At 40.9% G+C, this 26,151-nt stretch overlaps 2 protein-coding genes across 17 annotated transcripts in view; one reads left to right on the top strand and one right to left on the bottom strand.

Annotated features, from left to right (window-relative positions):
* The window catches only part of LOC136717292 (papilin), a 117,005-nt gene extending 95,502 nt beyond the window's left edge, over positions 1–21,503 (top strand). For 3 of the 5 annotated variants that reach the window (XM_066694844.1, XM_066694841.1, XM_066694845.1), the window contains 8 exons: positions 1,884–2,021; positions 3,390–3,517; positions 3,938–4,058; positions 8,376–8,513; positions 10,467–10,594; positions 18,191–18,299; positions 18,952–19,127; positions 19,417–21,503. In XM_066694844.1, coding sequence (XP_066550941.1) covers positions 1,884–2,021; positions 3,390–3,517; positions 3,938–4,058; positions 8,376–8,513; positions 10,467–10,594; positions 18,191–18,299; positions 18,952–19,127; positions 19,417–19,586 — 1,108 coding nt within the window. In that variant the 3' untranslated portion in view covers positions 19,587–21,503. The remainder of the gene's footprint in view (positions 1–1,883; positions 2,022–3,389; positions 3,518–3,937; positions 4,059–8,375; positions 8,514–10,466; positions 10,595–18,190; positions 18,300–18,951; positions 19,128–19,416) is intronic. The other 2 variants (XM_066694843.1, XM_066694842.1) reach the window with 2 other exon arrangements.
* A 198-nt stretch (positions 21,504–21,701) lies between these two features.
* numb (NUMB endocytic adaptor protein) overlaps positions 21,702–26,151 on the bottom strand; it is a 113,952-nt gene continuing 109,502 nt past the window's right edge. For 10 of the 12 annotated variants that reach the window (XM_066694849.1, XM_066694853.1, XM_066694852.1 and 7 more), the window contains 3 exons: positions 24,807–24,950; positions 24,521–24,688; positions 21,702–23,932 (listed from right to left, as the gene is read on the bottom strand). In XM_066694849.1, coding sequence (XP_066550946.1) covers positions 23,259–23,932; positions 24,521–24,688; positions 24,807–24,950 — 986 coding nt within the window. In that variant the 3' untranslated portion in view covers positions 21,702–23,258. The remainder of the gene's footprint in view (positions 23,933–24,520; positions 24,689–24,806; positions 24,951–26,151) is intronic. The other 2 variants (XM_066694848.1, XM_066694850.1) reach the window with 2 other exon arrangements.

The following is a 26,151-nucleotide window of genomic DNA, read 5'->3' as shown; positions in this document are numbered from 1 at the left end:
TGATCAAAACAAGACCATCCACGTTTAGGTAGAAGCAACACACACCCGTAGAGAGCTCAACATGGAAAACTGTGTTTACAGTGTACTAATACACAATGATTTTAGATAATTGGATCTGAACTTCTCTGTGTTTGATAAAGCGTCAAATATATATACTGGGTTACTCGTGAGGTTGTTCAGTGACCATCTGAATGAGACCGGCACCCAGGAGTTTTACCCCCCAGGCTCTGAATGATGGCGGGCGACACAGAAACTAAATCGGATGTGTTTGATAATGAAACACGCTGGTAGCCAAGAGAAAAAGCTTTCAAACGATGTGCGCATTGTAGGAATACAGTGTAACTTCTATGCACAGGAGCTGTGCATAACAATGCCAGATAATGCTTAAGAGGGTGTAGTAACACAGTGTATAACTCTGAAATGTACATTATTTTTCAGTTCTTGGTAACCTAAACTTTTATTTTTAACCTCTGGCAGTTTACCGCTTACCTTTGTACCATTTCAGGTTATTCACTGAACTTGAACTGCTTATATTTAAATAAAAACGGGAAAAATGGGGGTGTCCTAAAACATTTGATTAGTAGTGTATCACAAATCCATGACCTTAAAGGTTGGCAAAGAAACACACAATATTAAATAAATAAATACATTATAGACATACATGCATAACTGAATTTAAAAGCATAGAGGGATGGGTGCTACAGTCCAGAGATCACAGGTTTAGACTGATTACTAGCTTACTATGCACCCAAATCAGGAGGGAATTAACATAAATAAATTGATTTAAATGTATATTAATAAATAATTCACTACAGCAGACATTAAATGTACTGTTATGTAGAGAGAGAGAGAGAGAGAGGGTAATTGTATAGAGAATAGACTTTTAACAAGAGATGTAATTTTGAGTGGTATAGGTGCTAAAGGAATAATTATTCGACGTTTAGGTAAAAGTGGATGTTTTCACAGTGGTTTCTTGTTTTTGATGGATGTGTCTTTAATCAGTCATCATAGAATGTAAGCCTTTGATTAAGTAACATTTCAGGGTAGTCTTCAGGATAATGTTTTGGGTGTCAATTTAGAAAATACAAAGTTGATTGTACTATGAACTGTGAACTTGTGATTTTAACAAGGAAAAAGTAAATATGTCTATGTAAGTAAATTACATAGTTATTACAGTTGTTGAAGGCACTGCTTCCATATTTATCTCTGACATAAAAACAAAGTGCAATGTTATACTGAGCTCTCACATATCAGCTTCCCTGTAGATATGCTGACAGGGTCATGAATCTGGGGGTGAGATGTTTTTGGATCACGCCAAATAATTTAGCAAAGTGTAGACACCTACTTTGACTTAAGTGAAATAACATCAGGTATCTTCTTGTGTTCTAGTCTGTTTTTTATCCAGATTGTTTTATTTTATATCTGGAGTGGTATTCATTGTAACATGAAAAGAATCGACAAAGATTTACTTTAAGGTTTTCATTTGCAATGGTAATTATGTCCAAATTACCAATAGCTCAAGATTCCCACGACCGAATCCCCCAAATTACAATCTTAGTAATAAATACCAGGATTCCATCAGATGCAGAAAAACTGCACTCAAGGAGCACATTCATTTCCCAGAGGACCATGGCATAACAGCCCTGTGTGAGGCTGGCAGCCATTCCAGCAAGGTGATGCGAGATGTTCATTCTCTTCCAAAACAGAGATCACACCTATACCTTAGTATTTAAATGGGAGTGTCCCTAACTGTGGGCAGAGTTAGTGAATTCTATTAGTAATGAGTAATGTAAGTCAGATCTAGTGTGTTTGTACTACTGTCTTTCATTGCGAGGTGTCCCTCTAGCAGGGTGTTCTCTCATTCGCTCTCTCTCTCCCTCTAGGTTGAGCATTGACAAGTCAGGCCCCTCATCAGTGGAAGGCCGACCGGGTCAGACAGTCAGGCTGCCCTGCAGGGTCACTCCCTCTGACTCGGTCACTGTAGAGTGGAGGCGAGACGGCCGCCCCCTTAGCTCCTCTAAGTAAGCTCTCTTGGACCACATGTCCTATTTTCTTTTCTCTCTCTAAACAAATTGAAATATAAAAAAACATCCTCCACCGAGTCATGGTTTCTACAGTTTGTGTTAAGTGAGTGCAGAAGGCAGCAAATTAAGGCATCATTAAGGCCCAGCTGAGCCTGATTTACAAGAAACTTGCAATTAGAAAATCTGCCAAGTTCTGTCAAGTTCAAATCAGTTAGTTAATGACTAAAATTCTAGTGCTGTCAACTGCCACTTAATAACATTTTTTAACAGCCAGTAATATACCACTGTGATACACAGAACTGATTGCAGTTAGTTGAAAATACCACTGAGGGTAAATCATACTTCCATTTGCTCAAATATAAAGCACATCACAAGCAAGCAAGTGTTCTCAAAGAAGTACCACTCCATCAGCCTTGTGGTTTAACAAGATCAAATCTTTCTACCTGCATTAGGTTTGTTTTTTAATGAAACAGTTCTACTGTGTGGACAGACTACTACCATGAACTGTTAGTCACTGAAAGTTCACTCTACACCAAAGAATATTTGTTAATCCTAGTTTGTCTTTAGAGGAGACAAAGAGAAGCAGATACTTTGGGTTATTTTTGGCCATGTGGTAATTACTAAAGTGATGGATTTCAAAATGTCAAAATTAATACTGCCCAGGATCTTGCATTAGTTAACATAGCCAATGATGATGATTATTATTCTTTTATTATAAAGGAGAATAGTCAGAAAGCAAGTGATTGCCGTGGTGCAACCCATATTGCAATACATGCAGTGGAGTGACTTATTGTAATACACTTTTTAAAATTAACCTGTCTATTACAAAATGAGTAAAAATGGAAACGTCAGAAATTATTGGAAGTGTCTTATTGTATTATTAAGTATTACAAACAGGCTAGTATGAGTTTTATAATAATCAATATTGTATTACCAAATGGGTAAGCAGAAGTGTTTTTTATAAGCATTACAAAATAGGTTAGTAGCTGTGTCTTGCAGTAATGGGTATTTCAAAACTAGTTCAAACACTACTACTCACCCCTTTTGTAATGCTTATTGCAATTAGAGATTTGTATACATACACATACGTATACATATTTGATGTATGTTTCTTGTAGTATGCTTATCACTCTTTAAAGTGATTTGGCAAAGTTACTAAGGTATTTACTGATTTACTAATTTACTAATGAGTAAGGACAGTACATATGTTTATTAGAGTTACTGTCATTTCATACATGAAAACAAATATTTACAGACAAGCACAAAATGTTTCAGGGTGTCTGCTTCTGCTTCTGTGTTGAGTCCATGCCTGTTTTTGAGGTGCTGGTTGCCTCTCTGACTTCACTTGGTGCTTTTACCTGACAGGCACCGCCAGCAGGCTGATGGCACTTTGCTGGTCGGCCCTCTGGAGTCTGAGGATGCCGGCTGGTTATTGTGTGTCGCCTCCAATGACAGAGAGAGAGACCACCGCTACATCTACCTCTCAGTGTCACGTAACTAAACTATTAATTTAAAAACATGGCAGATAAAGGGGTTCTCCAAGACCAGGACTGGGAATCTGTTAAGTGTAAAGGTTAAGTTATGAGCAGAATGACCAGCTCTTGCAAAGCAGCTTTTGTCTGTTGTAGTGTCAGTTGTTTGAATTGTGTTCATGTTAACCCAATTAATTAATTTACAGGATGTCTAGAATTAAAACCAGGAAAAACACTGGACATCTGAGACTATGATGTAGCCTCCTGACAAAGTCCTTTTTTGAGCAAAATGTTAACCTATTCCAAAATGAAATATATGTGTGGGGTGCAACAGATCATTTTGTAAGTTATTGTGCTTATTTTGTCATAATTGTGGTGTTGTAATGTCCCATGCCTGTCCCGTGTGTGTTGTGAAATGCTGTGTTTTGACCATGATTGCAGAAGATGCCCGCTCAGCTTCCCAAAACCCCTCAGTGCGGCAGGCCAGTGGCTCAGAGTCAGTACCTCCTGCTCAACTCCCCTCCTCAACAGGAGCACAGCCCCCTCGCCCGGGCTCACACAGGTACAACCCGCACCCGCTCCATCTCTAATTACAGTATAGCAGTCTCGGTCTGCCATAGAGCTCGACCACTATGCTGAATTAAATTGTTTAAAAGGTTTTAAGTGGTATTACTTAAGAAACCTGTTAAAAAGATGTTCTATCGTGATGCTGTTAGATTGGATTAAATATATTTATGTAGGTATTTTTATAACCCCACTTACTCACAGCAGAAATAAAACAGAAGACTCTGGGACCAGGATTGTATATAACATCAAAGACTAGGGTTTCTCTCCATCTCACTCAGGCTACTCAAACCCTTCAATTGAATCATTTGCTTGATAGGACTCCAGCTCTTAAGATCATTTGACATTGGAATATAACATTAAACCTGTGCCAACTGCTGGTTTCCGAACATTTCTCAATAAGGGGTAAGATTGAATGAAAAGTTTTATCCTCCCACCAATAGAAATCTACAGACCTGTGCGGCCAGGGGATTTAACTGTTGCGCTATATGTTTTAATATGACTATCATTTGTATCTTTTTTTTTCAATCTAAAGCTGTGCTTAATAGCCTACAGCTGCAAAACAAATTGTGATGATACATTGGACTGGGTGTCCATCAGGTTGTTCACAGTTGTATCGTCAACACTTATTTCCATAACAGCTGTCTGAACGAACCTCAATCAAGAGTATCGACTGCGGACAGTTAAACAATACACAGGAAAATACATTTGGGCATTTGTTTCCTATCATAGTCATCTTATTTTTTTATTATTGTAGGCTGATTTAGGTTAAAGAATTTAATATTTTTATGATAGGACAGGATGCTCTTCTGGGCTCCAACATTTTGATAATATGATAATAAGATTTTTTTAAACGAAACGCAAACTTAAAGTACTTGACATCCACAAACAACAAAACTGAAAAAACACACTTGTTACTTTTTTTTAAGTGACACATCGTTCACATCGTTAATTTATTCAAAAAAGGGTTCAACACCTTCCCATCACGCCTCCCTTCTCTCACCGGAGATGTGCTCTGTGGAGTAGTGGTTAGGGCTCTAAACTCCTGATTCAAAGTTTGTGGGTTCAAATCCTGGGTGGGACAGTGCTGTTGTACCCTTGAGCAAGGTACTTCATTTAGATTGCTCCAGTAAAATGGCCAACTGTATAAATGGGTACAAATGTAAGTCGCCCTGGATAAGAGCGTCTGCTAAATGACAAATAATGTAATGTGCTCTCCCTCCGCCCATAAAGAATTAATAATTATTGGAGTGTTTTATTAAAATTGCCACCTACCTTTTGTTGTGCATCATTAATTGATCACCTGTTAAAGAGAGGTTTAAAAAACAGAAAGTGCACATCTAAAGTGGGCAGAACAAAGAAAATTAAGAAAATTGTTCAATTAATGTTTGTAATTCTAGCAACAAAGAGTTGGAATGAAAACCAGAACAGGACTCCCATTGAGCCCTGGATCCCTTTAACCTTCGTACTTGGGCTGCATCCCAAATCGCACACTTGCTCCCTACACCCGTGCTGACGTCTCATAGGTTGTCCTGTGATGACCTCATGGGGGAATAATCACATATACATCAAGGCCAATGGCAAAACCTGCAACCAACTCAAACCAGTTTCTGCCTATAATTTTGACAATTTTAATTTGTACCATCAGCATGGGCTGGACCATGAGTCAACTTGGCAAGGAAGGGAAAACAAGATCTAAGCAGGGCTGGGCGAGAGCCCTCACATAGCCACAACCCAGAGGCATCTTGGGTGCAGGAGTGACTCCAGTCCTTCAGGTCTTGCGGGTCAGCAGTTGCCTGGAGAGGAACTACATCATTATTGGAGAAGAAATCAGAAGACAGCAGCTGCGGCATCTGTAATAGAGGGGAGAGAAGGAGGGTGACGGCTGCCTTGGCAGGGGCATTACCTAGAGAAATATGGTCAGAATAAGAAGTGTGAGCTTGGCATTTCATGATGGAAATAGACTTGGGAGCAACAGCGCATCCAACAAGGAGGAGACTAGGGCGGAGTGCTGAATGGGTTTACCAGAGCATTTAAGGAAGCCAAAGGCGTAGCGAGAGTCAGTGTAAATATTGATGGTGGAGCCGGTTGCTAAGATACAAGCACGGATGAGGGTGAAGATTTCAGCCACCTGGGCAGACAGGTGGGAGGGTAACCATGCACTTTTGACAGTGAAAATACCTGTGACCACCACATAGGCCACAGTTGGGTTGGAGTCAACGTGGGATGAATAACCGTCAACAAAATACGGCAGCAACAGAACGGAGACATGAAACAAGGCCACGAACGACAGCATCAATATGCTTAGAGTAATATCCAACAGCACGAAAGGTGTCACTGTGGCGCTGATTTAGGACAGCAGGCTTGAAACCATTATATTCAGAAACAAAAAGATGGAACGGACAGGAGTGGTCGGACAGGCCTGCAGCGCCCTCATCTTCTTCAACATCCAGAGGAAGCGGGATGTCAGCCGGATCAGCTGGACCAGGAGGTGGATGTGGAAAAGGTCCAGGCGGAGGATCGGGCAGCCTGTATGGTGATGGTGCTGTGGGCAAAAGGGGATACAGACGCTCTTCTATATGTCTTGTGTGCTCTGTACTTCTTTATACTTGTCTTTGTCTTTCATTATTATGCCGTATTGACAGGCACAGCTTCCAGGGGGCGCTGAGACTTTTTCTTCAAAATTTTCTGCCTGTCAGCAATCTGCATTTTCTTTCCTTTCTTTCTTTCTTTCTTTCTTTCTTTCTTTCTTTCTTTCTTTCTTTCTTTCTTTCTTTGTCCTCTCTGTCCATTTACGACCTTGAATTAAAACCTAATTTCCCCATTTAGAGTGCATTATTTTATTTGGCCTGATAAGGGCTGTGGCACCCCAGTCTTTACGTTCATTCTGGCCCATCCTATCTCAATTACTCACACTCGTATACTGCCTTAGAACAATCTTCACCACTAATCATTTCTCTCTCTCTCATTATATATATAAAACAACATAAAGTGTCTCAGTAAGGTGTTGGGCACCACGAGCTGCCAGAACAGCTTCAATGCTCTTGGCACAGATTCTATTAGTCTCTGGACTCTACTGGAGGGATGAACACCATTCTTCCAAAAGATATTCAGTCATTTGGTGTTTTGATGATGATGGTGGTGGAGAGCACTGTCTAACATGTCGGTCCAAAATCGCCCATAGGTATTCAGTTGGGTTGAGATCTGGCGACTGCGAAGATTCAGATCATTTTCATACTCGTCAAACTATTCATTGACTCCTTGTGCCCTGTAGATGGGGCATTGTCATCCTGGAAGAGACCACTCCCATCAGGAGAGAAATGTTTTACCATAGGATAAAGGTGATCACTCAGAATCATTTTGTAATGACCCAAACCATGCCAGGAAAATGTCCCCCAGCATAACAGAACCTCCGGACCCCCTCACTGTAGGGGTAAAGCAGTCAGGCCTATACTGTTCTCTTGGTGTACGCCACACATGCATTCACCCACATGAGAATATGGTGAAGGATGACTCATCTGACCAGATCACTTTTTCCCACTTCTCTGTAGACCAGTGCCTATGGTTTTTGTATCACTGAACTCTCAAATGTGCATTTGTCTTTGTAATGAGGGGTTTATGCACTGCAACCCTACTATAATATCCCTCTCTGTGTAGTTTGCCACAGACTGTTCTTGCTGACACAGTCAGATCACGTCCTGATCAATCATCATGTTCATGATGCCAAATTGTTGAAAGAAGGGTATTCTTCAGCAATCATTAGCTGCATAATATCAAAACACAAGCTTATATTGTTCCTTTTCGCCATACCTCTTATGGGTATGGCTTTTGCTTATCTTTATCTGATTGGTTATTTTAAATATCTGCAGATTATCCAATTATCTCACACAGACACCACCTGCATGTTGTTAATTTAGTTTATTTGTTTATTGTTTATCGTTACATTAATTGTGGTTAAAAAGCAGAAGGACAGTTAAAGGTCACGACACATTTCTTACCACTGCACCCGTCAAAACAGAATGCAGTTACCTCTGTGTGCATTCTGCGGTTTAGAGAATCTTTACAAACAGCCTTAATAAAATAATTGTTAAACCAAGGTTTCTTACACAAACGTATAACATTTTCTTACAGATAGGCAGATGTAGCAGTAGAGTGGCATAACAGTGCTGTGTGAGGCAAGTTGAAGTGAGGTGTCCTCTCATTCAGGACTAAGATTAAATTAACACAGTTATTGAATGGGGTAATATATGAGATCTAGTACATTTGAACATTGGGTTTTCTGAGACAACGCTAATGCAAGGTGTTGCACCCCCAGGCTGAGCATTGACAAGTCAGGACCCTCGTCAGTGGAAGGCCGGCCAGGTCAGACAGTCCGGCTGCCCTGCAGGGTCACCTCCTCTGCATTGGTCACTGTGGAATGGAGGCGAGATGGCCGGCCCCTAACCTCCCCCAGGTATGACTTCAGTGTCTCGGCAGATCTAATTTCCCTCTTGGACTCAGAGGTCTCTTGAATTACATGATGCACAACTTAAGTGTGACCCCTAGGAACTGAGTGTGACATATGACATATAGGAAACAGAGGGTGTCAATAAATTGCTTCTACCTGGAGTGAAGTTGTTAGTGGAGTTCCACAGGGATCAGTACTTGGGCCTTGCTTTTTCTAGTATATGTTAATGATCTGGGATCTGGGATAGTTAGGAAACTTGTCAAATTTGCAGATGATACTAAAATAGGTGGCTCAGCAGATACAATCTTGGCAGCACAGGCTATTCAGAGGGACTTAGATAATATTCTGTTGTGGGCCGACACCTGTCAGATTAAATTCAATGTGGACAAGTGCAAGGTATTACATGCAGGTAACACAAATGTCCACTATAATTACACTATGGGAGGAATAGAACGAGATGAACTAACGCATGAGAAAGACCTAGGAGTCTATGTGGACTCCTCACTTTCTCCATCCAAACAATGTGGGGAAGCAATAAAAAAGGCAAACAGAATGCTAGGGTATATTGTCAAAAGTGTAGAATTGAGAACAAGGGCAGTAATGTTCAGACTGTACAATGCACTAGTTAGAGCTCATCTGGATAATGTGTACAGTTCTGGGCTCCACACATCAAGAAAGATATCGCTGCTCTAGAGGCAGTTCAGAGGAGAGCAACCAGACTTATTCCAGGTCTGAAGGGAATGTCCTACTGAGAGACTGAGGGAACTGAACCTTTTCACCCTGGAACAGAGGAGACTACATGGGGACTTGATTCAAGTCTTCAAAATCATGAAAGGTATCGACCACATCAAACCCGAGGAGCTTTTCCAGATCACCCGGGGACACAAATGGAAATTGGGCTTCAAGGCATTCAAAATGGAAAACAGGAGACACTTCTTCATACAGAGAGTAGTCACAATCTGGAACAAACTCCCCAGCAATGTGGTAGATGCTGAAAGTTTGGGAACATTTAAAAATAGACTGGATAAGATCCTTGGATCGCTCAGTTATTAATGGACACCAAACGAGCACGATGGGTCGAATGGCCTCCTCTCGTTTGTAAACTTTCTTATGTTCTTATGTTCTTAATTGGTTTACTTCATGTATACTTAAGAAAGATAAGGTCAAATCAACAGCCAGGCCAGAATGTATTTTGACCGTGTTTGTCATTGTCTCCAAGATGCTCATAGAAACTAACAAACAGTATGATTTCAGTGTCTGCTCCTTAATCCTTGTATTGACCCATGGACTCTGTCCTTTAATAATATATTCTGCTTAGCAAGCTTTTAGATAACATAGTAATGACTTATTAATAGTAACCAGATCTTTGTTTTCTGTGTATTAAAAGCTCTGATTTTTAACATTGAAGCAGAGCAGCTTTGGGATCTTCTTGATTCACTGCTGTTCTCCACGTCACGTGTAATAAAGGCATTGCAACGAACGCTCCAACCTGATTGAAGACTGATTGTTCTTCCACACAAGGGATCACAACTTCCACATGCCTAATTGGCAGCAGAAGAGGCCAATGTTCCTTACTGTCTGAAATATAAATTGTTCCTTAGTACATAAAAGTAATTGGGTAATTTTCTATTCATCCTGTGTTAAGGTTGCCTGACTCCTGTTTTCAAACCCCAAAAAGTGTTTCTCAATTAACAGCAAGCCTTTCACAGTCCTTATTTTGTGTGGAAATATCTTTGACTGTAAACAAATATCTTTGAAGGATATATATATATATATATATATATATATATATATATATACAGATTATAATGAATGTAAATTGTCCAGTTTATATGCCACAAGCTATGGATTACAAATGTTTTTACAAATTTATATTTTGCTGGATAGTATTTATTTACTTTGAGCTTGGGTGGTCTCAGTATGGTGTTGCTGTTGGCTCATGATGTGTGTGTTACACAGGTACACCCAGCAGTCCGATGGCTCTCTGGTCATCAGTCGTCTGAGCACAGAGGATTCTGGCTTCTACACCTGCACTGCCTCCAATGGCCACCAGAGGGACAATCGCCAGCTACAGCTGAGGGTGCTGGGTGAGTTATCAGCATTATTATTATTATTATTTTTATTTCTTGGCAGACGCCCTTATCCAGGGCGACTTACAATATATGTGCAAAAATACAGAGAAGTACAAGGCATCAATCATTACAAATTCAACTTAGCTATAACATAGCAATTCAAAATAATACATTTTACAAATTCCAATGTACAATTTACGCAAGTAAAGTACGAGATTTCCTACATCCTGGACAGTGAAAGCTAAGTGCTGTCAAGATGTAGGGTTACAGACGAGGGCTACGGGAAAGGGAGCAAGGAGGAAAACAATCAAGAACGCGAGGAGCATAATAAGCTGAAGTGCTATCTAGCAGGGATAGAGGACTAATATTACAAGTGCTGTCGGAAGAGATGTGTCTTGAGTAAGCGCCGGAATGAGGTCAAGGACTCTGCTGTTTTGACTTCGGTGGGCAGGTCGTTCCACCACTTAGGGGCCAGGGATGAGAAGGAGCAGGCTCTGGAGGAAGGAGAGTGGAGAGGAGGCAAAGTTAGCCTTTTGGCACTGGAGGAGCGCAGTGGTCTGGAGGGGATGTATGGAGAGACGAGTGACTGAAGGTAGCTTGGTGCAGTGTGGTCAAGACAGCGGTAGGTGAGGGTCAGAGTCTTGAACTGAATGCGTGCTGCTATCGGGAGCCAGTGGAGGGAGCAGAGCAGTGGAGTAGCGTGTGCGAATCGTGGCAGAGAGAATACCAGACGAGCCGCAGAGTTCTGGATGAGCTGGAGTGGGCGGGTAGTGGATGCAGGCAGGCTGGCCAGGAGGGAGTTGCAGTAGTCCAGGCGGGAGAGGACCAGTGACTGGACGAGTAGCTGAGTTGAGTAGTCGGTGAGAAAGGGACGGATCCGGCGTATGTTGCTCAGGAAGAAAGAGCGCAGGATCGAGGGTGACTCCTAGATTTTTAGCGGAAGAAGAAGGAGAGAGTGTGGTGGATTCCAAGGGGATCGAGATGGGGAGGTCAGCAGAAGGTGAGGAAGAGTAGGGGAAAAAGAGGAGATCTGATTTGGAGAGGTTGAGCTAGAGGTGGTGCGAGTGCATCCAGGCGGAAATGGCAGACAAGCAGGAAGAGATGCGTGAGGGGATGAGAGGGTCAGAAGAGGGAAAAGACAGGAAGATCTGGGCATCATCAACGTAGAAGTGGTAGGAGAAACCATGGGAAGTGATGAGGGGGGCCAGGGAGCGAGTGTAGAGAGAGAACAGGAGCGGGCCCAGGATGGAACCTTGGGGAATGCCTATGAGGAGAGGTTGGGGGTGGATGAGGAGCCTCGCCATGTCACTTGGTAGGACCGGTCACTGAGGTAGGAGGACAACCAGGTGAGAGCAGTCCCAGAGATCCCAAGGTCAGCGAGGCAGGAGAGGAGGATGGAGTGATCAACGGTGTCAAATGCTGCAGAGAGGTCAAGGAGGATGAGGACTGAGGAGAGGGAGGCCGCCAGAGCATGGCTGAGGGAGTCAGTGACAGCCAGGAGAGCCGTCTCAGTGGAGTGAGCTGTGCGGAAGCCGGATTGCATAGGATCAAGGAGTGAGTGTTGGGACAGGAAGTCCGAGAGCTGACGGTGGACCTCCCGCTCGAGAGTCTTGGAGAGGAAGGGAAGTAGGGAGACAGGGCGGTAGTTCTGAGGACAGGTGACATCAAGGGTTGGTTTCTTGAGCAGTGGGATGACAGCAGCTTGTTTAAATGCAGAAGGGAAACAGCCAGAGAGGAGTGAGGAGTTGAGGATTCATACGTTCTGTAAATACAGTGTCCATTTTAGGACATCCTCACACATTAGACTTCCTCGAGTCAAGTATCGAGCATCACCCACTCAAGTCTCCGGTATCAGGATCGTTACTCACCCCTCCCTCAGTCAATTGTCATTGCTCCTACTCACTGTTCACTGCTCAGTTTTTCACAGCCACCGGAACATTTGGTCACCATTTAATTAAGTTTCTTGAAGTTTGGGCACTTTTGGAGAAAGGGCGGTCACCAAATTTTCTGGTGGCTTGTAAAATACTGTGCCCCTTTGAAAAAATGGTGACCCCTTCCTTATTGAGAGCAAATACACACCAGAGTCACAAGAATGGTTGAGTATGCATTCAGATGGCAAATAATTGACCATTATAATCTCCTTTAAAGTTCAAAGTTTCTGTTATTGCTTCACCTGTGTGTGTGATAGTTGTGAAAAGCTGTCAGCAATTAAATTACTTACAAATAAATAAGTAAATAAACATTTAGAAGATCGTACTGCATTTATGTCACTGAAGTACAGTATGATGTCTGCATATGTGGTATTACTTGTGTAGTAATAAGAAATGAATATAAACGAGAGCGTCTCAATGCGTTTGTTGTGGTCTGTGAAAAATACACGTACATCGTACAAAATTTATTTACCTACATGAATCTCTTTTGTTATGTTCTCTTTTTTAAGTAGCAGATACCCTTACCCGGAGCAACTAACATAACATATATAATTTTACAGTAAGAGCAGATCAAATCCAGAATAACTTCAGTACTAAGAAGTGCAACTTGAACTATGTATATAAAGTTCAATAACATATAGTAAGAGTACATATACTTACATCTCAATAAACAATTTGTATAGTTGCTGTTGTTTTTAAACAATACATTCAGCACAATTGCACAACCATGCGCCATGCAGAAGCACTAAACTCGCTCCTCTTTGCAGCAGAGAGTACGCTCTATTGACAATGACGCGCTTTGCGCCGTGAGCGAGTGATCACACGCTTCCGTAGGCAGGTCACATCAATCCTAGCAGTCACTGTCATCATGTCTGGCGATCGTTCTGTTCTGTTCTGTTCTTGCCGAAAAGTAAAGTTCAAGTTCAAAAACCACTACAAACGAGCATTTTTAAATATAATAAAGAGCACATTTTCCCAATACACCCTTTTATTGTAAATGCCATGCTGTTTGAAAAATAAACCTAATCAATATATTGTTTAAAAAGAAAATAGTCTTATATTAAAGCATTTTGAATTCCTGTAAAATGTCCCCAGAAGTTAAAATATTACAAAGTATTACTTTTTTAACTTAAACTAAATTGATAATGTAGATTGTTTGATTAAATTTGTTTTTTTTATTTATATTTCACACAATTTTTTTTTTATTTTTTTTATTTATGTTGTAGTTGCAGGATTTTGCTGGCATCGATCTTTATTATTTTTCAATTTAATTATGGTTCTTTATGTTTAAATAAAGACACTACAAGGTACACCAATTATGAATCTATTTGTTCTATTGTCTAGCAAATGTAAAACTTTTGAAAATTGACTGATTATACAAGGAAACAATATTACGTAGTTACTGTAGCAAGAAATTGGCTAATGTAGTTGCATATATCTTTAGTAGGGCTGCCTCCATTAATCAATTAATTGGGTCTATTAATCAACTAATGAATTGATCAACAATCAATATTTTCTAGATTTAATTGATATAATGACATTATAATGATTGGCGATTATACGGTTAACACTAGAAGGGCCGACATTTCGAACTAGTACCTACAATAACCTAAACCGCTCATTTTAACCAACAGCTCTTTAAACACTGTGGTATATTGAAAGGCAAACAATCGTATACAACTAGTACAATGGAGTAGGCTATTTAAATGTAAATATGAACATAACACATTCAAATGATTGGTATAATTGAGGTAATTGAGAATATTTTAAACTAGGGATCAGGGGGGCAGGGAGCTCTGACAATGGGAGATGTTCCACTAAGGAAAGAAAACAAAGGGAAACTGCTATTAGGAAAATCCTGAAATGTTTGTACCTCAATGCCAGGAGTATAAGGAACAAGATGTTAGAACTAGAAGCCACAGTGCTGGCATGTGGCTATGATCTTGTAGGAGTGACAGAAATATGGCTTACAGAAAATGATGGGGATGAATACAAATTGAAAGGATACACACAGTTTAGGAGAGACAGGCAAAATCGAAGAGGGGGTGGGGTAGCATTATATATCAGAAATGACATTGAGGCTGAAGAACTCAAATTAGATCCTATTAATAAAACAGAATCTTTGTGGGTTAAACTTTTGAATAAAAGATCTGGAGGATTAGTGGTAGGACTGTGTTACAGACCACCCAACTCAGATATTCAGAAAGATGTTGCATTGTACAGTGTAATCAGGACTGCATGTAGCAAGGATGTGGCTGTTATAATGGGGGATTTCAATTTCCCAAACATAGACTGGGAAAGCCCAGTTGAGACTACAGAAGCAGAAATAGAATTGGTTGAGATGGTAAATGATTGCTTTCTAACTCAATTTGTCAGGGAACCAACCAGGGAGAGTGATTGAGTCATTGACTTGATCTTTTCAAATGACCAAGATAGAGTCAGAGGGACACTAGTTAGAGAACCAGTGGCAAACTGTGATCACAATATGGTTAGCTTTGAGGCATTCTTTCAATAAACAAGGATCAAGTCTAAAACAATGGTCTACAATTTTAGAAAAGCAAACCTTGAAGGTATGAGGCAGCACTTAGAGCACTGGAGCACACTGGATACAGATTCAGTTGAAAATGGACTAAAAAACACTGGCCAAAATGGTTTAATACAAGTATGCAAAAAGATATTAAGAGAAAGATAATGTTGTATAGCGCATACAAAAGGGATAGGGACTAAACAAAACACAAAAAATATGTTGAGCTGCAAAGAGACTTTAAGAAAGGGATCAGGAAATAGAAACAGAAATAGAAAGAAACAGCTCTTGGAGCTAAAACTAATGCAAAGAGCTTTTTTCAATACTACAACAGCTAGAGGTCAATAAAGTGAAGTGAAACAGATAAAGGGCAAAAACGGAAGTATCTTGGAAAATGAACAAGATGTGGCAAATGTTCTAAATGAGTATTTCACAGACGTTTTTACAAAAGAAAAAACAGATAACATGCCATGGGTTAACAATCAGTCCAGTCAAATCCTAAGAGAGATCAGGATAAATGAGGAGGAGGTACTAAAGGGATTAGCAGAATTAAAAACAAACAAATCACCTGGGCCAGATAGTATATATCCCACAGTACTTAAAGAAATAAGGTAAATTATGTATAGGCCGCTAACTCAAATATTCCAAATTACACTTAGAACCGGGGATGTGCCAACTGACTGGAAGATGGCAAATGTCATACCAATCCACAAGAAAGGGAACAAAACTGAGCCAGGAAATTACAGACCAATCAGTCTCACCTGCATTACTTGTAAAATGTTATTGTAAAATTATTAAACAGAAAATAGAGGAGCATCTTAATGAAAAACATATTCTTGGAGATAGTCAACATGGGTTTAGATGAGGCAGATCATGTCTTACTAATTTATTGGAGTTTTTTTAACATGCAGCTGCAGCTGTAGATCACATGAAAGCATATGATATGATATACTTAGATTTCCAAAAAGCTTTGATAAGGTTCCACACCAAAGACTGATCTTCAAATTGGAAGCTGTAGGCATTCAGGGTAATGTAAGTAGATGGATTATGAACTGGTTGATGTCTAGGAAACAGAGGGTGTCAATTAGAGGACTCGCTTCTAACTGGAGTGAGGTTGTTAGAGGAGTTCCACAGGGATCAGTATTAGGGCCTGTGCTGTTTCTAATCTATGTTAATGATCTGGACTCTGGGATAGTTAGCAAACTTGTCAAATTTGCAGGTGACACTAAAATAAGTGGCTCAGCAGATACAATCTCGGAAGCACAGGTTATTCAAAGGGACTTAGATAATATTCAGTTGTGGGCCGACACCTGTCAGATGAAAATAAATGTGGACAAGTGCAAGGTAATACATGCAGGTAACAAAAATGTCCACTATAATTACACTATGATGAAGATCTAGATGAAGTAATGCATGAGAAAGACATAGGAGTCTATGTTGACTCCTCACTTTCCCCATCCAAACAATGTGGGGAAGCAATAAAAAAGGCAAACAGGATGTTAGAGTATATTGTAAAAAATGTAGAGTTGAGAACAAGGGCAATAATGTTCTGACAGTATCCAGATGAGCTCTAACAAGTGCATTGTACAGTGTACAGTTCTGGGCTCCACACATCAAGAAAGATATCGCTGCTCTAGAGGCAGTTCAGATGAGAGCAACCAGACTTATTCCAGGTCTGAAGGGAATGTCCTACTGAGAGACTGAGGGAAGTGAACCTTTTCACCCTGGAACAGAGGAGACTGCGTGGGGACTTGATTCAAGTCTTCAAAATCATGAAAGGTATCGACCACATCAAACCCGAGGAGCTTTTCCAGATCAGCAGGGACACATGGACCCGGGGACACAAATGGAAATTGGGCTTCAAGGCATTCAAGACGGAAAACAGGAGAGACTTCTTCACACAGAGTCGTCACAATCTGGAACAAACTCCCCAGCGATGTGGCTGAAGCTGAAAATTTGGGAACATTGAAAAATTGGATGTTTATAATCACTCAGTGTCCACTCACCAATATTCTAGAAAATGTACTAGATTTTATGTTGTAACACGAGGTCAGTACAGTAAAAATAGGTTTCCCTAGATCTTAACAACAAAAAAGTTTTGATACTCCGTCATTTTCATTTATTCACCCCCTCAATTTTTACATGAAATTAGGCACCTATGGTTGTAATCTCATAGTTTCTAAGACTGGCTACAGGACTTGCTATCCTGCTGGTTTGTGTTCTAGCTGACCTGTTACGTATTTGAACTAATAATTTGCTTTTATGATGATAATGATGATGTTTTTAATTCCCCAACTGTTTAAAACTCAGATTAGCCAAACTATTACTTCAGTAAAGGGTTCAATTAAGAAGCTGAGACCTTAGTTTTAGCAAAGCAAGCAGTATGATGGGTCTCCAGGACCAGGGTCTAAGCAAATGCTTTTTGTGCTGCACAAAATTATTTCTCAAATATTCAGATAGTGTTTTATGAGAGGGGTAGAAAATGACAGGTGGTGATTGAACTTAAAAATGAAGAACAGCTGAAAATGTTGTACTAACTAATTGGCACTGTGGGAACAATTAGGGAAACTGATTATGTTGTTTTAGAGAAGAGGAATTCTTCACAGTCCCTTGTTTTCAGTGTTCAGGTCTGACTTGCCTGGTGAATCACTTGTATTGATTAATTGGTGTTGATTTGACAAATTAAAATACAAATTGTATTTCTGTAATATCACTGGAATAATAGGACAACAACAAAAATCAACTGTAAACAAATATGTATAATCATGTCATGCAGCTGTAATCAGTATAATGTCTGTGATCAGTATCAAAGTAATGTTACATTTCATTAAACTATAATGTGAAAATGTTAATGTTATTAGAAATAATATATATAATAAACAGATTTTCAATGTAAAATCAAAGTCTTTAAAGCTGAGTAGGCCACTACAGCCAAAATGCCTAGTAGTTAGTAATCTAGTGACCCCAGAATGGAATCAAATTTATTTTTGAATGATCCCAAGGAAACTTTATACAGTGGCTGGGGAGTTTGCTTTAAATTCAGCTTCCATTTCTGTCCCCGGGCACTTGCCAAGAGCGTGATTAGACACTGGATAATATTGATAACATTATTGTGTTGTCTACAGCTGCAAAGCACAAGTAACGGTTGTTTTTCAGCAGACTTGAAAATCACTACTGCCCCCAACAATGTGCGGGTAGTCCAGGGGAGCAGCACCCAGCTACCCTGTGTCGTCTCTGGCAACAACGTCAACGTGGGCTGGTCCAGGTCAGAGGTTTTTATAATTATTATTATTATTAGTGTAAGGGGGCCCACAGTGTATGAACTCATTACTTTGTGAGACTGAAACTGAAACTGAGGCGCTGCCAGACCTCCGGAGCGTGGGCAGAACACAAACAGGATTAGCTATGATTAATATAATGACAAAACGGAGACAAGTGGTGAAAACGGTGGTGAAGAACAGTATTAGTGAAGCCAGCCAACCGAAATACGCAGTTTGTAAGGGTCTATTGCAAACACACAGACACAGAGAGCTCACATTCTCGAGTCCAAAGAGGCAAAAGAGGAAGATCCTGTGGAAATGTCACCTTTTATACAAACAGGAAGTAGAATGGGACCTGTGTAAGTGATGGGCACAGCAGCCAATGGCAGTTTTGATAGAATGATGTTTTGATCAGGTTCCTACGGAAGCGTGCAGAAACCCCTCCCCCTTGGGCAGTGCTTCTGACTAACCTAAATTACAACACTAGAATGGGAACACTAAGAAATTGATCAATTGAGCATGTTGCTTGCACAGTTAATGGTTTTAAATGATGTCCTATAAACCATGCTGGATTGGAGTTCTCCAGCACGCACACACACTCCAGCTCTGTGGCTGGGAGGATCTTGAGTTGTCTGTCTCCCCGGCACTCTTTCACAGGAACGGTGTACCTGTGCGGCCTGACGGGCGTCACGTCCTGGTATCGGTAGATGGCAGCCTAATCCTCAACAATGTGCAGCCGGCTGACGAGGGAGCATACACCTGCAACGCCTACACTGGCACCTACTCTGTCAGCGCCACTGCTGAGGTCAAGGTCAACAAAAGCACTGAGCAAGGTAAGGCCATGTCTTCCTCACCCCTGCATATTGCGCAGCATTCACCAGACTTTGTAAGTGCACATTGACTGTAACTGTGGCAAGAAGAATTGCAATGACAACAGCAGGATTTGAAATATCTTCCTGCTAGTGGCAGATTCAGGTAAAGTGTGACTGAGGACTGAAGAAAGTCAGGTCATGTAACAAGCTAGCTAAGAGTTAAAGTAACAATTTCTTATTGTACTACTTTTTAATGCTTTTTATTTAGTTTGACAAAGGACACTCAAGGGATTGTCACTTTTCTTTCCAGCACTGCCTTCCAGCTCTAACACAGCAGAGTGCACCGACCAGCCAGAGCTAGCCAACTGTGACCTGATCGTGTATGCCAAGCTGTGCTCCAGCGAGTATTACTCCAACTTCTGCTGTGCCAGCTGCTCCCGACACAGCCAGCCAGCCGGCAGTCGCACTGAGCAGGGCTAGGGGCACGCTGGGCTCAGGGCACACCCAGGAGAGGCAATGGGACAGCAGCCACCACTTGCTCCTGCACCTGGGTGTCTGCACAGAAAAGGCTTGCTGCTTCCAAAGTTTTTTAACCGGGGGTGTGCTAAAGACTGTGCTGTCCGTAATCCTTCACTCAAAGCTAAAACTAAGATTTTAATTCCCCCACCCCCCATTGAACATTGCCTTGCTTAAAGTAGTCTTTTAGGTGCATTTTCCATCTGAGTAAGAAATTAAGTAATTCAATACAAGCAAATGCATTTAAAAAAAAATCCTTTAAGATGAAATTGTATGGCACTGAATGGTTCCAGTACTGAGAAAGCATTGTAAATTACTACTCTAGTCATCATCGTCTTCAGCTGCTAACTTTGTTGAGGTGACACTAAGAGCACCAAGGTCTCTCAGTAGTGGTACTGCTTAATTCGTAGCTGTGAAGAAGGGTACATTTGCATATGTACCCACATTTTCCACAGTTCTGCTCAAGGGGAGTAACAAAAGAGGACATTAAAACATAAGTTAGGGTATTTCATTGCTACCTTGCGAAAACACATTTAGAATTCCCTGGCTTATTACACGATACTCTTAATTAGTACATGTTTTCGGTTCTTGCTTTTTAGTTTTCTCAGTTTTCCTGTGCTCTGCCATTACACTGATTCTGTCCCCTTATGAAGCTCTTGCTATAGACAGCGTGCAAGTTGTTTTTGTCAGTAGCTTTCTTCTCCCAGCTGCCTTGCTTTTTGTTTTGTTGTACACACTTCAGTCTACCTCCACCTACACTTTGCCTTATGCCCCAAACAGACCCAGTATCACAAAGGGCTATAGGGCTATAGATCAGGTCAGGTCTTTTTACAGAAGAGTATATGTCTATTTTTGACATTCAACAGCCCTTTTCCGAGATTCTAGCCATGTCTAATGTACAACATAGCACTACACTGGTTATTAAAGATAATGGTGTGTGAGGCAAAGTTACACTGAAGTTCAAAGTTTTAAATGGGAGATGAGGATGCTTACATTAAACATTTTTGTTACATACTTCTCCAAATGTTTGACCCAGTGTTGTGTATGTGTAATATATAAACTTTGAGGCTGGAATGCTACAGCTGTGCCCTAAGTACCCATGTACTGAATGACTACAGGCCTTCTTACATTCCTCTTCCATATACATTTGCACCTATCTGCAACTCCTGTAACACAAGCAGCAATATATTCTCATGTTTGGTATATCTGAATAGACATTTAGTAATATCTTAAAGGAGTTCTATATTTATATATATTATATAATTAGTATGGCATTCAAATTGAGAATTTCTGATAAATGATTTCCATGGAAAATGGCACCATTTCAAGGTCATGCTGTTTATTAAACAATACATAATCTTTTACTGTATCCTATTCTTGTCTGTATGGCAGGGTGGTGTAGGTCTAGACAGGAGATAAGATGGACACTTTCCTGTCATTAAGTAGAGTTAAGTACAGCAGCAAGAAAAGGCAAAGACAAGATTGAAATTGAGCGCATTCTATTAACTTCCTTTGTCAATGGCTGTGTAAATATTTATCTGATGAAAATCATCATATCCGAACATTATTTTGAAATAATAAATTAGATTTTCAAACAAAAACACTTTAGTAAAATTTACTCATTCATAGAGCCGGAATGTGACAGTCATTGATCAGTTTATTAAAGAGTTATGAATAATTTCAAACTGGCCCAAGTAAGTGAATATTTGGAAGAAAATAACATTTTGTATATAATGCAATATTTTTGGTACATTTAATTTTTTTATTAAAATCATAGCTGATGTGTTTTATATTGTCCTGGAAAAGTACAATTTGTTTAGGCCGGTGTTCTGTCTGCAGAATAATGTTTTAAATAATAAAACCATTTTTAAATCTCTTGGACATCATGTGTGCCAATAATATCAGTTGGATTTGAGCTTTACTGAACATCCACATCTCCTCTAAACCTTTTAACAGCTATATTAACTTAAAGCTTAAATGTAAGCTTAAACTTAAATGATTACACTACAGGATAAGATTATGAGGGGCAGGAGGTGATTTTATGCTTAACACACAAATAAAAATCCAAGCAGGTTAGACTCCAGAGATACAGCAGGTCTTGAGTAGATGGGTCCAAATCCAAGCTGTAATAACATCAGCTGGAGATTCCCAGAAATTGTACAAGACAAGCTGATAAGGTCATTTATTGTAATTATTTGTAATCATTAACAATGACAGTCATAAAAAAAGAATTTCGGAAGTTAGATTAAATAGGTGCCAACAAAAGGCGTTAAAAACATGTTGTGCTCTACTGCTGCCTTCATGTTTAAAAAGTCATGCTTTGAAAAAGCCACACCCTACATACAAGTCTCTCACTGTAAATGAACTGGACAGTGTGTTTGTTTTCTACCACCATCTTTTATTCAAATCTGCTCAAATTTATTGAAAAAAAAAAAAAAAAGCAATGAGTAGACAATCCAGATGACAGGGCTGACAAAGACAAAAGGAGGACCCACACAGAAAGCAAACCCTCTTCCTGTTTAACTGTATCTATCTTCTTTGTCATGCCAAACCAGTGAGAATAGTGCTGTTCGAATCTCAATGTGTGCGCACATTTATTTGTAGAAATTGGAAAAAAAAAAAAAAAAAAAAGTTAAAACAATTCACAGATGCCAATACAGTGGACAATAGTGTTAAAATCCATAAAAAGACATTGAGGCCACATATTAATACCATGGAATTTTTTTTTTTTTGTTTTGTTTTGTTTTTTTAAGGAAACAATATTCTAGCCAAGACATTAAGCATCCCCAGCCGTAATGCTCTCTCATTAATGCTCTCTCTTTTCTGAGATATACGTGCTGTATTACAGGGCATGATTGTTTGCTGCAATTGAAACTACTTTACAGTCAAATGCCATCCAATCAGAGGACAACAACAAAAATAATAATACATATACTTTTCTCCCTCTTCACATACAATAGAATCAGTGATAAATCAATCTGTTATATACACATTTCACATAGCTATCCCTCTCTTTTGGCAAGATTACTTACAACTCTTCTGTTATATTCCACAGCTATTTAAAATATACTAAATGCATAAAAATAAAGATTTTGGCATTCTCTCTTACTTACTCGTTCATTCATTTTTTTAATATATATATATATATATATATATATATATATATATATGTTTTTATTTATTTTATCTTTATATGGAAGCTCATCTGTCTTTTAGTGCTGCTGTCTCTGAAGCGTGGAGCCGGCAATGCCCAGCCTCTCTCTCTCGCTGTTCTCTGTAACAGCGCAGGCAGAGCTGGGAGGGGGGCAAATACAGGCCCTCACAGGAGCCCCTTTCTCAGCATGGGAGCGTTTCCACAGGATTGTGTCCACGTTGGGTTTTCAGAGGCTGCTTAGGAAATTTTTAAACCAAAGGGAAAGAAACCATGGATTTCAAAGAAAGCAGCTCGTCATTCCCCTCTGCCAACCTTCCTTAATATTATATACTTATATTGAGATTTTTATGTTTTTTTTTCCTTTGTTTTTGAATTTTGAATTTTATTTTGCTCAATCCAGTTCATAAGTTCTCTAGAATGGGGTATGGAGAGAGGATTTGCCACTCCACCACTCCCTACTCCCCACACCTCCAGCCCTGCACTTAAAGTTCGATCTCAAAGGTCTTCTGTAGCTCGCTGGAGAAGGGGTTTGTGGGAGAGGGGGTTGTGCGCTGACGCGATTTGTTCTCCAGTGCCGCCCACTGGGCCTCAAAGGCATCAGCTGGTTGCTGGGCAGCCGGAGCCGATGCCCAGTTGTCTGCCCCATTGAAGGCTGCACTGCCGTTGGGCTGCTGCTGCTGCTGGGGGGTGGGTGGTGGCTGGGCGGGTTTGTAAAATTGACTGGTGCTGGTGCGGGTGTCGTACTGGGGAAAGGAACTCTGCTTGGGGAAGGAGGCAGGTTGTGGCTGCGGCTGCGTGGCCGTGCCAAAGACATTGGCCACCATCTGGGAAGGAGTGATGCCCACCACAGGCACGCTGGGCTGACTGTAGGGGATGCCGTTGGTCATGGAGTAGGGCTGGGGGGGCGGGTGGAAGGCTGGCTGCCGAGGCGGAATCATGGGTACAGCGGCAGGCAGTGGGGGGATGAAGCCAGGCACTGGGTAGGGCTGAGACACTGGCGGGGCCCCCATGGTGGGCGTGGGTTGTTGGGCTCGCACAGACTTGGACACCTCCTCCAGCCAGCGGTCCGCCTCTGAGGGAGTCCGTCTGTGGGTGGGGTGTGGAGGGGCAGCGGCTGTTACTGGAGTAACGGGCGGCGTGCTCGTCCAGTCTCCACCTAAAATATTCATCAGAGAGGTTACAAACATCACTTCCCTAGCAGTATTACAGAAGACTTACTTCATGACATAGGTGAGACACGGCAGACTTGAATGGTAACTAGATGACAGTGTAGCCTGTTACAAATCAGCTGCAGAATGTGGATTTTCTGAAGCCCTAGGAAAAGTGTATTTATCTGCAGCGTTGGCCACCAAGTGTGACATTTTAAGATTTTATTTTATCATCTAGGGTTCCATCAATGTAAGTTTTAGATTCTCCTTGCAAAAGGATTATTGGATAAACATTGCATAATCTTTGAGCATAATAAAAAGATTTCCAAGGGGGGTGTTTGAATTTGCTCTGAAAGTTATCTGAACATGGAAATGAAAGCCTGCTGTGCATCTACAAAGCTCACCTGTATTATCCTGACCCAGAAATCATTCATAAAGGAATGACATTTTGACATGACAAGATGTTGTTGCAAGGCTCTGACTGACCGTGCATTTTGTGTGCGGTTAGAATAGTGAGAGTTCAGTTGATCAGACAGGCCACTGCAGGGAGCAACACCCTTGCTGGCTCCTGCCCTCTGCCAGACAGCTCGACTTACCTGGGTTGGCGGCAGGGCTGGGGCCTATGGTGGTGGTGGTGGTGACACTGGGTCCCTTGGCCCATGGGTTAGTGTCGCGGGCAGGCAGCGGGGGCGGGAGCATGATGGCAGCAGCATTGACCACTGGGTTAGCAACGGGCAGGGGGAAGGCAGAGGCAGTGCCATTAACTAGAGCAGCAAACAGGATGGAGTTAAGAATGCAGTGCCACTTCCACCCCATCCCTCCCATGCAAATACCTTCATAATAGCATGCACTACTGGACTAGCAGCAAGAAGTGAGCTGTACCTTGGGCAGCAGGGGACTGTGGAGAGGAGGCAGGCTTAGGCATGGGCGCAGACGAGAAAGGGTCCTCAGGGGGGCCGCTGAAGGCAGTGGTGATCTGTGTGCACAGGGAGCTGATGCTGTCAGCCTCTCCCTCCATCTCAGGGACTGTGGGGGAATGGGGGAGGCAATAAAGACAAGGTTAAGTGAGGTGGGGAGGGGAAAAGGAAGAGGATAGTCAGTCTGCCAGCAATATCATAAACTGAGAATCCAGGAAACCATGCAAAACTTTGAAGAGCTGTCTGAGATGCACCACAATTCTCAACTCTGCTCCGATACTAATTAATTGCAATGAAAACACAGTGGCTCAGAGTATTATACCAGCTGGACATATTAATTTTCCAGAAGTAATATGTCAATATGAACAATTTGTTTGGAAAAATAAAGCACTGTCACAGTGCTAACAGTTTTTTTTTATTTATTATTACTTTTTTTTTTTTTTTACTTGGTTTCATTTCAAGGCTCTTCACACAAAGAAATAATGTCTGATAGTTTTGGATAAATCAATTTTATTACAGTGCTCTCTTCAACACTTCAAGAACAGCTCAAATCAAAGTATACAATAGGAATGATATAAGGTGACTCACTTGACAGGAAGAGAATTCTTAACATGAAAATCTTCACATATTGGTCCTGTACATATGCAGACCAATTTGTCATTAATGCTGATTTGCATGTCTTTGCTGAATTGACAAACCATGACAAATTTGACAAATCATGACAGATGTATTGTTAATACATATGTGCATTCCATAACAAAAAACAAACAAAAAAACTCTGCACAAGGTTAATTCAGTATCACAGACCCAGGATCAGAGACCAGGTGTTTTCCTTGGCATGGAAGAACCAGTAAGATCCAGGGTTTATTCAGCTGTTACACTAGCAGCTAACAAGGCCAAGGTCCTTATACCCAGTTTCCACGTGCCACGTATAGGTGCACCTTAGCATGGCCAGGCCACACCCATACACCTCAACATTGCTGCCTGCATTTCCATTCATTTTTGTTAGGTACAGCTGCCCTAGGAAGTGAATGTGAGACACGAAAGGTCAAAACGAATTCTGGGACATGCGGCAGGGATTTAGTGTTCAAAAACTGGAGGCTGAAATACCTTAACATTAAAGTGCAATAAACTTTGTACTGAATTTTTTTGTGATATCTAACTGGGTGACCAGATTTTCTAAAGTACAAACCAGGACATATTACATCACTTTGTTAGAAAAATTAGTGTTATTTCCACATATTTGCTACCGTTTAATCTAGTTACATTTTTTTGAGCAGCACATTTAAATAAGTGTAATACTTCTCCCT

The sequence above is a fragment of the Amia ocellicauda genome, chromosome 21 (genome assembly GCF_036373705.1).
Source record: "Amia ocellicauda isolate fAmiCal2 chromosome 21, fAmiCal2.hap1, whole genome shotgun sequence".
Taxonomy (NCBI): Eukaryota; Metazoa; Chordata; class Actinopteri; order Amiiformes; family Amiidae; genus Amia; species Amia ocellicauda.
The sequence above is the reverse complement of the archived record's forward strand: the minus strand, read 5'-3'. Positions and strand labels throughout refer to the sequence as shown.